The following is a 16,842-nucleotide window of genomic DNA, read 5'->3' on the forward strand; positions in this document are numbered from 1 at the left end:
TGGTCCTGCCCATAATATCTGGTTTGCTTTTAATTATACTGAAGAAGGAAATAAAACTCTGCACCCTTGCAAAATTTTCATGGCTTTTCTGATTTGGGGTGTTGCAGGGTGTAGTTAATGCTCTGAAAAGTCTTTGGGATTCCTGGATGAAAGGTGTGATGAAAGAAGTGTATTGTTGTTGTTTTAGGCAAGGAATCATACTACTAGGTAAGCCTCTGTCACTGAGACTTGCTGGACTCGTTTGTTCTGACTTGCCTATGACTCCCTTCTTTCCTAATTCGGGAGATAAAGCCTCAAGTCTATGCTGACATGCTGCACAGTGCGTTGTGGCATCTGGGACAGTGCATCTCACAGACAAAAGAGCTTCTTGCTGACCTCTCAGTGGTACCCAAAGGTGAGTGCTGCAGCCTCTGACTTGCTCCTTGGTAGTTTGGGCAGCATGGTTATATCATGTGTAAGTTTATTGGACAGTTTGAGCTTTGGGTGAGGGTGTGGGGAGAATGGCGCTAGCTCTGAGCTTTCTTCTGATTTGAGATGCCTTCCATGCAACAGTAATCCTTCTGATATTTCACCCTTTCTCCTCACCCAAAATGCATTTATTTTCCAACTATTCCTCAGCTCCTCTACAGCGTTGTACGGTGACAAAGTAAGGTGGCCTATGGCCACCAAAAGTTGTGGTGGGAAGGCAGGTGAGAGTCATCTCATTGCACCCCAACTCTGATCTGCTTGTGCTAGTGCAGTTAGAATGTGTTGCGGTCACAACTGCTGAGTCGATAACCTGGTACAAAAGGGTGAGTGAAGTAAAGAAAGTAAAAATAGCTTCTTGTGCTCTTTTTTATTTTCATGGGCTTTGTATGCAGCCAGTGAAGTGTTAATCTGTGTAGAATCAGCTTGTAAATGCACCAAATCTGGCACCAGACTGTTTTACCTGTCCTGCCTTTGAGTGAAAATCAAACTGAAAATCCACAAAGACTGTAACTGTTGTGTCTTGCTTCTGGAGTGGATTTCAAGCAGTCAAAGTAGAATGAAGGGAGAACTATTTTCAAAGGCTGAAAAGCAGAGATCTTCTATAATCTAGGACTGCTGAACTAACAGAATAAGATACATTGTCCATGATAAATGTAGATGGAAATGGAAATCTGAAAGGTAAAGATGACGTAGAAGTTGCAGAACCTTATCCTAAACTGATTGCAACCAGTGGCTGTGTACTTAATATTTCCTATATACTGGGATGGCCTCTTGCATGTTCATGGAAATTGTAAAGTCCTCATGTAGTGAGTAGCCCTCCTAGTTCTACTACATCTTATTTCAGAACATGGGAGACTTTCTCAAGATGTTGGCTGTGGCAGTTAACTATAGAAAGATGCTCTGTTGAACAAAGATGTTTCAGTTGTTGATGTTAGTTATGTTCCACAGACTGTCATAGTGGTACAGGAGGCTAGCTCTGTCCCAACAATTAAAGATCTCATAACTGTCAAAAAGCTCTATGCAAAATGGTTGAGAAAAATGACAAAGAACAGACTTTTTGTGATGATTTCAAAAGTGATCAAATAATATATGAACAGCATTTTGCATCATGGGTACAGTTACTGGTAAGCTCTGAGTTACACATCCCAAAGACTGAATGCTGCCCTTGAATCTTCATGAAAATGACAAGAACAGTATTTGGAACTGTTGTCTTTGCCCAGCTGAAGTGTGCTCCTGGTAAGCGTCAAGATCTTAGTAGAATTGGGTGGTTGAGGAGGAGCTCAGTTAGTAAGTGGCAAATACATTAGTGATGTTTTATCTGACTGCAAAGGGGTGGCATGCAGCACCTACTGTTTTTGTGGTATGTTCAAGGGTGTGGGGAGATCAAACTGATTCAGCATGACGCATAGAACACCACAAGTTTTGTTTCCCTCAGTGGATCCTTTCAATGTCTGGAAGTCTTCCACTGTATCGGCTTTGGGAGATATTAAGCATTGAGTCATTGAGGTTGGTAACTGACCTCATCCAAGCAAGGGTCTCATAGTACTTAGGGAGGCACTAGCTGCTTCTTTTTCAATGCCCAAAGTTGTAGAGGTTGTTGTCCGATTATCTTAGAAGTGTGTGTCCTGAGTATGCCACAAGAGCAGAGGAGTAGTATGAGGTTGGTGTGATTGATTGTGGCAAAGGTGAGAGCAGAAATAGCATGTATTGCCTTGTGGCCCTGTGCTTTTGCTACAGCACTCCTGGACTAAGCCAGATGTATTTCAGTTGCTGCTGTTCCCAACCACTATGCCAAGGTAGATAGCTTCAGGGACCTAGTCTGGATTTTCAAATTGCACTCACCAGGCCAGCAGATTAGTCTGTTCAGTTGTCTTCTGAAAAGTCCCATTCCTAGGAAGAATGATTATAAGAATGTGCCTGAATCCATCTTTGAATGGACAAACTGATCATGGCATGGCTATAAATGTGGAGAGACCCTCATCAGCAGATGTGCCGGCCAAGCTCTGACACTGGCTCTTCTGAGAGTATTGGAGTATGAGTGAACAGAGGTATAAAATAAAAAAATATAATAAATTTATTATAGGAAGCCAGCAACAGATCAAATAGAAGAAAATATGCAACCTCTTCTATTCAGTGCATGGCAAAACACCTTCAGTAAACTACTAGTGCCAGAAAACGTGGTTTAGATTAATCTGAAAGCAAATCTAGGTTGGGGATGCTGTGAGGGCTTAGCTTAAGAAGTCAAATGTCAAGATTAGGTCTGTAAAAAAAAAAAAAAAAAAAACCTAGGGTAGCTGTTCACTGCTTATCCAGCAGTTCAGTGACTAGGGCCTTTTAGGATACAGATGATAAAGTTACACTTCCTTTTCTTGTCTGAACAGACATTTTCTGATGAGTTTTCTGGTATTGTTCTTACTGAGGCTTTTGATAACGCACAGTAGCTCTACCAGAAGAGATGGATAAGCTCAATATAGTGAATCAAATCCTGTCCAAGCAGAGGTGGGAGCTGAACTTTCATCATTTGCAATGTGAATGAACTTTTAAACTTTTAGGGAGTTTGGTAAAGGATGAGAGGAGAAAACCAGCTTGTGACCTGTGTATTGTGCTGGTCTTTTGTTTTTGGGTACGTGTGCCAAATTGGAAGGTAGACAATTCATTTGGGGTTGATCAGAAATTCAACCAGAAATCCCATTTTCAGTACAGCTCTTCTTACTGTGTCAATAACTATTAATGCAACTTTATTTCTTGTTGTATTGCACTTATTAAAATATCCCATATTGAGCCTTGATTTAATTTATCTCTCTCTAAACACAACTTTACTATGATTTGAATAATTTAACTTTGTACATCAGCTATTTCCAAAATAAGTGCATTCAGATGAAATTTCTTCAGTATGGAATAACTTTTTAGTGATCAAAACACATTCTTTTTCAAAGCCAGGGTGTGCAACCTAGGAGATTGAATAGTTTGAATTTCCTAGTTTATACACTAAATGAACTGTGATATGAAATTGTCAGATGCTGCTGTCTCCATGGATGCGTTTTGGCCTCCTTGGGAATGAAGCATGTTCTAAATGAGAACAGGAGTTGCTATAGGAGGTCTGATGTTCATCCATAGTATTGACAAGACAAGAAGTTTTGTAGTGAACTACAAAGTCTTGGATTTGAAACTTCTCACTAATTCACTGCAGACAGAAAGCTACCAGATGCAGACTGTGAGGAGGTGTTTTTTAGAGTAAAGAGGATTCAGCCTCTGAGGTCTCCCAGTGGAGTCTGGCTTCTGATCTCATTAAGGTTTGCTCTTGAGGAATAGCAGTTATCCTCATCCATACCAGAAGATGAATGCATTAGTGTTACCCGAATTCCCCTGTCTGCCTTCCTGAGAGTTAATTTGCAGCTTAATAGAGTTAGGGCAGTAAAAAAATAATCAAAGCACGTGATACAAGGAGACAAGAAATGTGAGGCTGTACAAAACACCTGACTCTGGAAGGCATCTACACAGACAGCTGTGGTATTGGGGAGGGTCTTCTGAGGAGCACAACTATCCATTAAGCAGTGCCTTCTTACCACAGAAGAAAAAAAGGATACATCTGTGGTTGAAGATGATGAGATCATCTCTGCCTCTGTATTCACCAACACCACAGAGGATCAATGTTTCTTTGGCTGGTGAGTGTTGCTGGGTGGAGCTGAGTTTTCTTGATTACTAGAGTGCAGATAAGACCATGCAGAAGTCTGATTCCTAAATAGGGGATCCACCTGCAACTGAGCTATTTAACTATCGAGATAGATGTCCCAAGCACAAGGATCCTTGTCCTTCTGGTAAAGCATGACAATCCTGCCCTCCATGACATAATAGCAAGAGTGAGTTGGAGGTGTAAGATTCGTGAATAGATTGAGTGGACATAACCTGAGCAAGAACTGTCACTAAACATCCTAGTAGGTTTCAGCAAAGGCAGGCTCAAAACCAGACCTAGTTGCGAGGTTGGTTGGTTTTGTGAGTACAGACCCTAGCATGAGAGTTTCAAAGGCTAGAACTCCTGGGCATTATTGGAAATACATGCTGCTCTAACGCAAGCAATACACATTTGGTGTTGCCTGTACTCAAGCTGTTCTTCAAAGAGTAAAGTATAGTTAATTTTGGGCCAAACAAGACTCTCTATTCCCTGCATACATACTGATTCCTGAAATGGGTGGCAAAAGTTTAGGTATTTCCTGAAAAAGCTAAGAATAAGAGAGTTTTTCTTTTCCAACACTTTTGCACTGCTGGTGACCAGCATGTCTGCTGATAAAATAGACCAAAAAAAAAAAGGGGGGAACAGGAAACATTTTTGGGTTTGAAAAAGTATTTTCATTTTAATTTGTATTAATTACCTAGATGAGGTTGTTGTTGGTTGCTGACACGTTGGGGATGTTGGTTGATGGGAAGCTCAACATGACCTGGCAATGTGCACTGGCAGTCCAAAAAGCCATCCTATGCTGGGCTGCATCAAAAGGAGTGTGGCCAGCAGGTCGAGAGAGGTGGTTCTCCCCCTCTGCTCTGGTGAGACCCCACCTGCAGTACCGCGTCCAGCTCTGGGGGCAAGAACACAAGAGGGATGTGGACCTGCTTGAGTGAGTCCAGAGGAGGCCACAAAGATGATCAGAGGGCTGGAGCACCTCCGCTATGAAGACAGGCTGAGGGAGTTGGGCGTGTTCAGCCTGCACAGGAGAAGGCTCGGGGGAGACCTTATAGCAGCATTCCAGTACCTAAAAGGGGCCTACAGGAAATCTGGAGAGGGACTTTTTATAAGAGCAAATAGTGATAGAACAAGAGGTAATGGCTTTAAACTGTAAGAGGGTAGATTTAGATTAGATATAAGGAAGAAGCTCTTTACTGTGAGGGTGGTGAGGCACTGGCACATGTTGCCCAGAGAAGTTGTGGCTGCCCCATCCCTGGCAGTGCTCAAGGCCAGGTTGGATGGGGCTTGGAACGACCTGCTCTAGTGGAAGGTGTTCCTGCCCATGGCAGGGGAGTTGGAACTACATGATCATTAAGGTCCCTTCCAACCTAAACTATTCTGTGATTGATTCTGATGTAGAAATTTATGGAAGTGCATACTTTAAACTGTTTTCTTTAAAAAATTTAAAGTTAAATCAAGCGGACGAATGTGATTCACAATGGAAGTGGAGGAGGTTTTTATCCCTCATCTCCCATGTTTCCATTTCCACCAGCACTGCAGCAGTTCCTAAAGTGTCTGTTTCCCCTCACAAGTCTGTAAGACCTGTGGAGAGCAAGCAGTTCTGAAATGTTGGAGAAGGGGGTCTGTGCTGCCATTGTTTGTTTGATGTAGCTATAATTTGAATGAAAAGGAAATAGAGACAGATTGAAATGGAGGATAATGGTACCTGTCAGAGCATGAGTCCCACGAGCAGTGAGGTGCTCATTTTTCAAGTGTGAATCTATACCTATCATATCTTAGGCATAAGGCCGTATCTTGAGGAAATCTGTATACAATTCAAGAAACTGAAACTGTATGAAACAAGAGTACTTGTGCCTCAATATCTTCGGGGTCAGCCATATACCGTCAGGGCTGTGCTGTGTGTTCTCTCTGTTAAGAGCAATGGAGGGATGTTGCTTGGATTGTTCAAGTGGGAGCACACTGGGGCAGGGACAGCTGAAGCACAGGGAACCAGGCTGATTGAGATATATGGCAGGAGCTCAGGATGGAGGGCAAAATCTCTCCAGCAAGGAGAGCAAACTGAGATGCTCAAGCAGAATCTTTTAAAACATGAGAGGTGGCTAGCTAAGGAGGGGCAGAGGCATATTGCCATAGTGGGCTGTTGTGGTTAGCCAAGGGCCTTGCACTCCATGGCAGTAACTGGCTGCCGATAAAGTGTGCTGCAATTCCATGAGCTGGGACTGTGAAAAGACTGTGAGATGAGGATGGTTCCATGGGAGGCTGCAGCATGTTAAAGAAACTGAGGCAGGACAGTACCACTGGTCTTAGGTTTTTATCTGAATCTCTGCATCTGTGAAACCCTCAGAGGTAATGGATAGTGTATATAGTGAAGGTCTAAATGGTGAGAAGTCAAGGCTTCCATGGAAGCAGTTGAGCTCTGCTGTGTGTATATTATGTTCTTACTGCAGCTTGCAGTTTGCAAAGAAAGTAATCTTGGCCAGCCTGGGCTCTGCTTTCACTGTGATTTCTTTTTTGCCACCTTGTAGTCAGAAAACCTGTAAAGACATAGTCTCTCTGCCTTCCTTTCTGCCCCTTCCTGCCCTTGTTTTCCCAGATGTTGCTCAGAAATGGCTGTGCCTGGAAAGAGGAAAATAGTATTTAGTATGTCTGATGTACAGCAATACAAAACATGGGTCAGTGGGTGTAAAACAGCATTGTAGGCAGCTGAGTCCCTCCTCCCCAGATCAGGCTGCTGCTATTTCTCACTCCAGGCACCTTTGAGAAGTTATCCCATGTGTTTTTCTGTTACCCCATACTAATGTTGACCATTGATGTAGGGACTTAGTGAGAGGCATGACAATTACTACATAGCGTGCTGTGGAATTACTGGGGATCTGATATAATTGTGCTTAAGGCTTTGCACCATCCTACAACAAAGCTCCTGAGGACAAATGCAAATGCAGTTTTCCTAATGTTTTCTTGCTTAATGCTGTAAATGAGGACATAAGTGGAAGAAAAATGCTTATGTGGTTTCATCCATGTGTAAGTAAAATTACCGACCCTTTTACAGGTCTGCTGTTGGCTTTCAGTGAGTCACAAAGTCCAGGTCTTATTTCCGTATCACATTTACACATAAGTAGCTATTTCTCTCCCCTCTGACAGACTGGCAGGATACAGGATGGGTTCTCTTACAAAGTATGTGTGGGTTTGGTGCAATAAAACCTAAACCTCTAGGGGATCAATAAATGTTACAACTCACACCAACTAAAAATAACTCAAAGCTGTATATCATATGGCATCTCCAGTAGCCTAGATTATTCTTGGTTCAGAATTTATTTAATCAGTCATGAATTATTACATTTATGTTCAGTTTAAGCACCTGTGTGGGCAGTCAGCTGCATTTGAAATCTGTTCGATAGGTGGGAAATTGTCTCTACTAGCAATACCTGCACAACTCAAGGCTTTTGCAGGGGTACATGTGGGGCAATGAAAGCAAGTTAGAACAGAGGAAATTCTAACTAAATATGAAGGAGAAGCTTTTGCCATGAAGGCGGTCAGAAACTGGACCGGGACTCCTGAGAGAAGAGTGGAGGGTCTCTGTCCTTGGAGATACTAAAAACTTGGCTGGACAAAGTCTGGAGCAACCTGCTGTAGCGGGACCTGGTTTGAGCAGAAGGTCAGACCCACAGGGTCCAGAGGTCCTTCCCAACCTACCTCATTCTGTGAGGTTTGTCAGCTGAGTTAAGCTGTGCCAGATATGATTTGTTTCAGGATGTGCTATTGTCTGTGTAATAGAGTAATTTCTCCGTGTTCTTTTCTTCAATGCAGGTAGTGATCCAGATGGACAGAGCAGTGAGGCGTATGGAGCCATGGAAGATAGCAGTCATTGTTGTGTCAGTGATAGTAGTGTTAGCCCTCATCATTGGCTTGATTACATACTTTTTATGTCATGGTAAGTTGATTCGTAGAACTTGTTAAGAACTCACCAACAAAGTTTTAAGTTGACAAGCAGGTGTTCTTTATTGCAGCACCAGGGTACACAGGGGATAGCTCCTCCTAGTGTGTCCCATCCGAGCATCAAACAAACTGAAATTATATCGTTGTTAATCATACATATTCATTACAGTACATGCATATTTATGAAGTTACTTATACATGACAACATATTTCTAGATTATTCTTCCCGCACACGCACTCTATTATGGTAGTGGTCTTTGGGACCCGTGCTGGTCATTTCTTCACCATCTTCCTCTTCATCACCTTGTCCTTTGGCTGAACTTAGAGTTTGGAAAGTCCCATTATCAAGCCAAGTACCACCAGTCCAGTTCTGGCTGGTTATTGTGCACCTCATTTCTGTTACTCCTTTCTGTTGTTCAAAACCACCAAGCTCAACATCCTGTAACCACGAAACAAAGCTGAGTTTACTTACTTACAAAAGATCATTCTTCATTTTGAACTTCCCTGTCTCATAAGTGGACCACTCTTTTTGTTGTTGCAAGTCTTCAGGGGTCTGTTGTGTTTCACTTCCTACTGTGGTCTTGCATGGCGATTTAGGTACACAATTCACCCCCGGTATAGAATCTGCATGAGGAAACTAACTACACCCTATTCAAGATCTGAATTAATTAGAAAGCCTACAAGACTGCTAAAAATATTTATTTTAAGCAGGGATTTAAGTTTTGTCCCTCTTCTTGTTTCTTGTCTTACCCCAGTGCTTCCATGGGTATTGTCCAGAGCTCCCTTTTCCCAAAGTGCTGATAAAGCTGTAATTCCACAGCTGATAGGGTCACAGCCAGAGCCTGGGAGCCTTACTTGTGCCATACTCTGTAACATACTGTGCACATCTGAATTGTATTGCAGAAGATCAGCCACCTTTGCTTTTCTTCTCCTCTAGATCAGGAACAATATTACAATGCAACTTTCCTAATCACCAATGTCGAGTATGACCCTCAGTATGAAAAGCAAACCACAGAAGACTTCAGGCACCTGAGCCAAGAAGTTGAAACCGTGGTAAGCTGTTTCTCTGTTTCTGCCTGACCTATGGTGAAGAGTCCTGGGACTGTGTGATTGGAAATAGAGGTGATTGTCACTCATCCTAATGCCACTTACCTTTCAAACCTTGCTGTACTGAGTTAAAGATGCATTGCTGACTGTGTGCAAGCAGATGGTAAACACAGGTACTGTCTGTTCCAGTAGCTCTGTGGTGGAACAGGCACCCACAGAGCAGAAGGGACAACAAAACTGGCCAACTCAGCTGTCTATTTTGGTTATGCACCTTCTGATGGAAATTTAGCAGATAGCTTTGATGTAGAGATGGACTTCTAAAGGCATTTTCTTGTGTTTCAGAGGCTCATGAGACTGTTATATCTTGAAAGCATGTGCATATTACAGGTGTGGTTTAACACATTCTTTTTACTTAACAGATGTCTGCAGTATTCAATGGGTCCTTTCTAAGTAAAAGGTACATCAGGTCCCATGTTGTCAGTTTAAGGTAAGTAATGTGAAAGTCAGGAATAAGCAGGGATGTGGTAAATATCCTTTCTTCCTTCCCCTTGACCATATGGAATGTGCCTGGTGGTTTATGCTTGGATTACACCAGCAGCATGGCTAAGTTGGCTGGTTGTTGCTCTCCTTCAGTGCTCACAACACTGAGGGCTCAGTTACATTCGGAGGTCAGCATGGAAGAGAAATTTGCCTTATACTTCTGCAGATTGATTACCTGATCACTGGTTGTTTACGGCTGTGATGCAGTAACCAAGTTACTAGGTGATCCCAGTCTTTACTACTAGTTAAGGGATTGAGAGATGCAGGGTAGCTCTTTACTTAATGCTTCCTATGGAAACTGAGGCTGGTGTTTGCCCCTTTGCATGGTGTACAGCAGGAGATGACTATTCTACTCCCTCTCTGAAAAGGTCTGAAGGAATAAATGATTCCACTGTCAGATACCCGGATACAGAGCTGAGGGAAAGAAGTAAGTGGGACATAAAGGTATAAAGGTCCTGTGTAAGACTTTTTTGGTCTTTCCTGTCTCTGCAGTAATTATGTAATGCTCTCACCAATAAGAGCTGTTGCTTCCCTCTCCTTCACATTACTTTTGGTTTGGAGATTCTGCTGTGGAGTATTTTTCTTAGACAGCAAAGAATGCCATACTGCCCACAAATGTCCTTAACAGCACTTCTGGCCTTTCTTGCTTTTATCTGCCTCTAGATGGAATGAGTAATTTCCTTAAACTGTTCGACATTGATTTCTACTGCTGGTTTCTTCCACAAGCCTTCATACTGTATGTCAACTGAAACTGCAGAACTTGGGAGCTTGCAAACCTTTTAGGTTGACCAAACAGTGTATCTCTTCCAAGCTTGTTTTCCCTACAGATATGTTGTAGGTATCTGTAACTAGGCACTGGACCAGCTTAGCAGCATCTCTGCTGTCATTCCCTCTAGGCTTTAGTTGGCTTTCCTTTAGACTGCTAGCCTAAAATATTTGGCCCAATATTTTATACTGACAGTAAGTGATTACACCTTGTTCTGATAACTCAAGCTATAGAGTTTTTTGTCTCTAGATAAATGGATCTAACTGACCAATAAATGGACAAGTGACTTAAATGGAAAGAAATGCCGAAAGACCTCTTTAACTTCTGTGGGTCTAAACTTGTCTTTTGAATGGCTGTTAAGAATGGCCTGTTGGGTGTCTATTGAAGGGTTTTAATTTGCTGTATTGTCCTACTGACAGTGAGGTGTGTGGAGGCCAAAGGGAGTGGCCCCTCCTCTCCTCCTCGGCTGTACTGCCTATAACAGTTCCCAAAAAATACTGGGAATATGGGAACAGTGGGGAATACTCCCACTGTTATAGCAAGAACCAAGCCTTTTGCTGCCTGCTGACATGTCATCATCTTCCTTTGCTTGTGCACAGCTATGCTATTTGTTCTATACATCAGTGCAGACCAGACCTGTTCTCATATAAAGAAGGCGTACAGTACAAAGCAGAACAAAGAGGATTAGTGGGGGGAAAAAAGAGAATTAAATCACTTTGGTTTTGTTGGTTTGCAGCCCAGATGCTGGTGGAGTGCTTGCATCTGTTGTTCTGGTATTTAAATTTGCCTCGGCTGACAGTAAGGCAACAAGCTGGAGTAACATCAACAATGTGTTACGCAGAAGGCTGAAATCAAGCTCCACGTTCTTGAATGTTGACGAGTCTACCCTTAGACTCACAGGCAAGTGGCTTAGGTTTGTGTTTTCAGCTTGGAATCCAGTTCCTCATACTTTGCTGTTCTTAGTGTAATGAGTGTGACTTTAGTATGCAAATGTGGGCTATTCTTATTTTCTTCTTTTGCCTTCTCAAAATGGTATATTACTGCTGACAGCCTGGGAACTTGGAAGAATTAGCATGAAAAGAACTAAAGCATACTGGCACTGATTTATGAGTAAGCTCTCCTCTGTGCACAGGAGGCTTTCTTTCTGTGACCTAGCTCTATTGACTGAATGAGGTCATGTCCTGTCCCCCTACACACACCCCCAATTCATCAAAAAAAGACCCAACTTTGTGACCATAGGCTAACAGATTACTTTAAGGCACACAGTGAATTGGACAAGCACCAATTGACAGTACCTACGAAGTGACAGCACATGCATCACCAGGTACTGAAATGCAGAGTCCTCAAGCTACTAAAAAAATGCAAGGCTGAGATGGCTACCTTCTCCACCCACTGGTATCTCCTTTGCTTATTTGACAAATTGCATTAGCAAGTGTTCATAACAAAACCTGAGGTTCCCTGGGTCAATAACCATCTCCCATGAATCTGTTGCTGGTTGCCATCAGAATCAGTTTTTTGTAGGAAAGAAATCAGTAATGTTAGTTTAGCTCCAGTCAGTCCCAGCACTAAGGCTTTGTGAAGAGTGTTTTGACCACCTTGCCATACTGAACCTGAACAAATATATGTAGGCATTCGCTGGTGACTGTACACGATATATAGATGTTACTTGAACCTATTTGCAGTCATCTGCTGCTTTGTTAGCTTTGAGCTAAGGCAAGAAAGATGTATCCTCTGGCCTTGTGCTTTCAGTGAGGAACAGGCACTTAACTGAACTTCTTCAATACAGCAAATTACTCCTTTTACTATACTGTCACTCTATGCGGTGATGTAAACCATTTAATTTGCGTATGCCGGGTATAGGGAGGAAGCCTCTGCTAAATCACATAGCAGTATAAGATGCACTCACTGCGTGTTTGCTTTTCATTCCAGACTTGAATAAGGAAAAGGGAGCTAACCTTTTAAACAACTGTAAGTACAAATGCTTTATAGTAAAAGCCCAGGGACATGGGTGCTATAGGTTCTGTGTTTACAAGATTCTTATGCTTTTGAGATGCAAGTGGAAAAAATAACTTTTTAAAGATACTACAGCAGTAGACAGAGAATGAGCCAGGGAAGACTTCAGCTCATTTTCTTGCAGTCAGGCTGACTCTGTAGTGTTTGCAGAATCAGGCATTCTGATTTGGTGGTGCAAAAGTGTAAAGCGCTTGCTTTTATGTTGGTTATGGGAAGTAGGGGCAAGTAGATGAGCTGCTGTTAGTGAGCTTTGGACAAGACCAGGATTCTCGCTGGAATCCTTCAAAAAACTTTTTCCCTCCTGCCCCTTCCTCTCTTCGGAAAGGTTTTGCCATAGTTGCCTGTCAGATTTTAGCTAAACCTGGCAATATACAGCGAAAGGCCAGAGCGCAGGGGAGGGAGAAGAGCTGCCCAAGGCAGTGGCACAGCCCTAGAGAGGGGCAGGTTCTCAGTCCCTCTCCTGTTGTTGTCTGCTCCCCTATTGGGTCTTATAGCTCCTCTGGAAATAGGGAGACAGTTTAAATCCCTTCCTAGGGGACTCCATCAGTCCCCTGCATGGTCTCAGAGCTTTTGCCCTTTAGTTTCCTATCTTTAAATGGACTCTGAGAATTAACTGGTTTGGAGCTAAGCGTTTTTTTTCAGCTGAGTAATACATGCCTGTGCTGTTGGTACAGCGGCTATAAGTAAACTGTTGGAAGAAGAGGATGCTATTTTTTTGTTGCTGGTGTCAAAGCTGACCTGGAGGTGACCTGACAAAATCCCTTCTTTGTTTGCCTAGTTTCTGGGTGGGGTTTTCTGTTTGGTTCTGTGTTTTTGCAAACTAGTCTTCAGGAATTCTGTGACACTTCAACCTATACTGACTGTGTTGGTCTTGACTTTGCTATACAGGTGGGATGTTAGAAATAATGCTAAGATTGTCTCCATTGAGTTCTCAAGTGATGTGCAGTGTCTGTCTTGTGCATATTTTGGTGGCCATGTGTGTATTAAAGCTTAGAGCTCCCTGATGTGATGGTTCCTCAGAATTTTCATACGCAATTTTTAAGAAGTCTTAAAGGCAAACAAAAAGAACTCAGGATGATGTTCTTTTCATACAGTACTGAGAGTTTAGACTTTAGTTGAAACTTACATGTTATTATGAATGTAAATGCTTAGGTTAATTATCAATGCATGTCTTTTTGCCTAATAATCTGTGTGTGTTTCTGTATGCACAGATACAGTAGTGACTGCGTATGTTACCTTTCCCTCTGTATAGCTCTAGTCAAATATCAAAGCAAGCAAGGTTTGTAGAAGCAGTATCTTTTTACCTAGGTAAACAGCTGCAACTGGGGAAATAGTGTTTCAGATATACAGCCTTCAGTTTCCAAGGGAGTGCCTATGGGCTTGCGTGTCTGAAAACTGGCTTAATGAAAAAGTAGCGACTCTTTGACCAAACTTTGTTTACCCCACATCTATCCTGAAATCCTTGTGACCATGACACTTGGATTCCCTGCTATTGGAAGCACTGGTTTAGGTGAAGGCTGTCTCATGACACCCCTGCCCTGTTATACGTGTGCCTGCAGCCATGAGGGCCTTTTCCAAAGCAACACCCTGATTTCCCTCAATCAGGTAAAGCAGAGCTGTTTTTTCTTTGGTAGGCTGTGGAATACGAAAACAGACATTCTCCTTCACAGGAGAGGAGAGAATAACTGGCGGGCAGCGTGCACGGGAAGGGGAATGGCCCTGGCAGGCCAGTATTCAGTATGATGGGAGCCATCGCTGTGGTGCATCAGTGATCAGTAATACGTGGCTAGTGACTGCAGCCCACTGCTTTAAAGGGTAAGTCATGAGCACTTCAGCACCTTCCTGATCCTACAGGCCTTAGGACTCTTGGGTGCTCTGACCTTTTGGGGTCTGCTGATATTTGTATCTGCAGAAAGATAATAATAAGTTGAATAACTGGTTTTTCAATGGAGAGCTAAGCTCTTTTGGGGATCTTTTTTTGCTTGGCTGTGACATAACCTCAAATACCTTACAGAGGAAGAACAGATCCTAGGAGGTGGACTGCCAGCTTTGGAATTCTGCTGAGACCTCCAACCCAGAAAAAATTAGTCCGAAGAATTATCGTTCATGAAGGATACAACAGCTTAGGCCTTAATCATGAATATGATGTGGCTGTTGTTGAACTTGCCTCTGCTATTGAGTTCACAAGTGATGTGCACAGTGTCTGCCTCCCTGAAGCATCTCATGTGTTCCCAGACAACAGTTCCTGTTTTGTCACAGGTTGGGGAGCTTTGGAGAATGATGGTGAGTGTCTCTTGCCTTCCCGTGCCCTGTCACATGCGTATCTGAGAAGACTGCTGGTGGTTTTATGTTTGGAGGTTTTTTTCTGCTTTTATTTTGGGTTCCTTAGACTTGGTTTGATAGGTGCATGTGCTAGTGATACACCTCTGGACTTCGTTTGTTGCTTGTTTTTCTGGCTTGGTCAGTAGATTGGAATATGTGGAAAGACTCCACAGGTTAGCCTTACAGGAGTAAGAGCAGCTTTTGTTGCATCATGCATTGTGCTGGTTGAATACATTCTGTTCTCCATTTCCACTGGCCCAGTCCACCTGAGTTTAGCTCTGACGTGCACTCTTTCACCATTCAGCTTTGTCATAGATGTTTTCTGTCATGACAGTTTTCATCAGTTATTCTCTCTTTGGTCATAAATCCATCTTCATCCGATGACTTGAGTGAGCTTCATTCGAATTAGCCTATGTCAGTGAGAACTGAGATGATGAGACTATGTATCTGCCTATGAGATCCATTGAACTATATAAGCTGTGCATGGGGTGCATAGTGCTTGTCCAAAGCTACACTGCAATTAACCAAATGGGTCTTTCCAGTGATACAAGGAGATATCTTGTAGCTTACAGTTGAATTCAACACTGAAACATGTTAAAAAAATCCCTTTGTCTGCTATGCTGAAGAGCATGTGGTGAGGAACGAAAGTTGGAAGAAGTTAGGTTTGGGAACAAATGAAGGACTTTAAGAGGGGAAAAAACCCAACCCCTTATTTCTTCCTGAGACATTGTTGAGGTATCTCCCTTCCATTGCCTGTAATGGCAGAAAAGCTGTAGGAAAATTTGGCTTCTCCTAATCCTTGAGTGTTTTAGGTTACATATCCTGTCTGCAAATTCTCCTTCTAGGCTATAGTGTTAATCAGCTTCGACAAGCAGAAATAAGAATTATAAATACTGCAACTTGTAATAGAAGAGAAGTGTACAATGGAGCAATAACACCTGGAATGTTGTGTGCTGGATACTTGAAGGGGGAGGTGGATGCCTGCCAGGTAAGTCGCTTTATAGGTGATAGTAAAAAGGAAATAGGTGGGGCAGGAGGTCATGTTTCCTAGAAATAAAATGTGCTTTGGAGAATCTTGATTAGGTTTATGGGGTTAAATATCTTGACAAATGTAAATGAAGAGCTTCATGCTTCACGGGCTTAAGTCTGCACTTAGATGCTTGGGGTTTATATATATAATGCACATGTGAGAGAATAGATGTGAGGGTGTGGAGTGAGAGAGACTGAATTTAGACATAGGCTGTCAGCCTCTGTGTTGTCAGTAAACTGTGAAGGTTGAATTATAGCTATGGTCTAGAGACAGATCTCTGTTGCAGCAAGCTTCAAATTGTTCTGTTACGTTTGTGAGGTGAACCCTGGTTATTTTGTTTCTGCCTGTTGACATTTTTCTCCTTAGGGTGACTCTGGTGGGCCACTGGTGAACGCGAACTCCAGAGGAATCTGGTATCTGGTGGGAATAGTAAGCTGGGGAGATGAATGTGGCAAGCTAAATAAACCAGGAGTGTACACAAGAGTGACTTACTATCGCAACTGGATCAACTCCAAAACGGGCATCTGAAACCTGCAGTGGATTAAGTTTTGTGGGTTATGTACAGCTATTCCTCTGACACTTTCTGCTCTGTGGTTACCCTATAAACAGCTGCTGGCTTAGCTTGTGGTCATCTGTCAAGTGCCAGCAAGCTCGGAGCAGTCTAGGACTTGAAATTGGTTTGGCCTATAGCCAGACAGGAACAGACTTGATCCGTGTGGCAGCTGTTTGCTCAGGAAGTAATCTATCAAAGGGACAACTGCCTTTATATATATATGCAATATACTGACTATTTTTCTCTGTGGCCAAATGCCTTATCCCCAACTTTTATACCCAGGCAAAGCACTTGAGACCAAACAATCATTTACCAGCATCCAAGAGAAGTTGTAACTAAAACATGGCCCACCCATCTGCTGTGTGCTCCCAAGGCCCCGTCTATCTACACCAGCGCAGTCCAGCCTCTGACTCCAAAGCTATTGCGCTTCCGAATTCTTCTTGAGCTTTTTCCTGCATCATTCCAGGGAGCATACTCTAATGAAGAAT

General features: G+C 42.7%; 1 protein-coding gene across 1 annotated transcript; it reads left to right on the forward strand.

Annotated features, from left to right (window-relative positions):
* Positions 1-301: 301 nt before the first annotated feature.
* LOC115610892 (transmembrane protease serine 11E-like) lies at positions 302-16,365 on the forward strand. Its single transcript, XM_030492981.1, has 10 exons — positions 302-394; positions 7,955-8,078; positions 9,021-9,136; positions 9,550-9,617; positions 11,173-11,336; positions 12,366-12,404; positions 14,084-14,264; positions 14,464-14,732; positions 15,617-15,759; positions 16,168-16,365. Exons 1-10 carry the CDS (start codon positions 302-304, stop codon positions 16,327-16,329), a joined length of 1,359 nt encoding a protein of 452 aa, XP_030348841.1. The 3' UTR covers positions 16,330-16,365.
* Positions 16,366-16,842: the final 477 nt, after the last annotated feature.

The sequence above is a fragment of the Strigops habroptila genome, chromosome 7, assembly GCF_004027225.2.
Source record: "Strigops habroptila isolate Jane chromosome 7, bStrHab1.2.pri, whole genome shotgun sequence".
In the NCBI taxonomy this organism is placed as follows: Eukaryota; Metazoa; Chordata; class Aves; order Psittaciformes; family Psittacidae; genus Strigops; species Strigops habroptila.

What these genes read in the sequence shown, in the direction of transcription:
- LOC115610892 (XM_030492981.1), top strand. Translation starts at nt 302, where the DNA reads ATGCTGACATGCTGCACAGTGCGTTGTGGCATCTGGGACAGTGCATCT. An exon ending in GCCAAGAAGTTGAAACCGTG is followed by an intron (nt 9,137 to 9,549) that starts GTAAGCTGTTTC and finishes TTTACTTAACAG; the next exon opens with ATGTCTGCAGTATTCAATGG. An exon ending in GGGAGGTGGATGCCTGCCAG is followed by an intron (nt 15,760 to 16,167) that starts GTAAGTCGCTTT and finishes TTTTCTCCTTAG; the next exon opens with GGTGACTCTGGTGGGCCACT.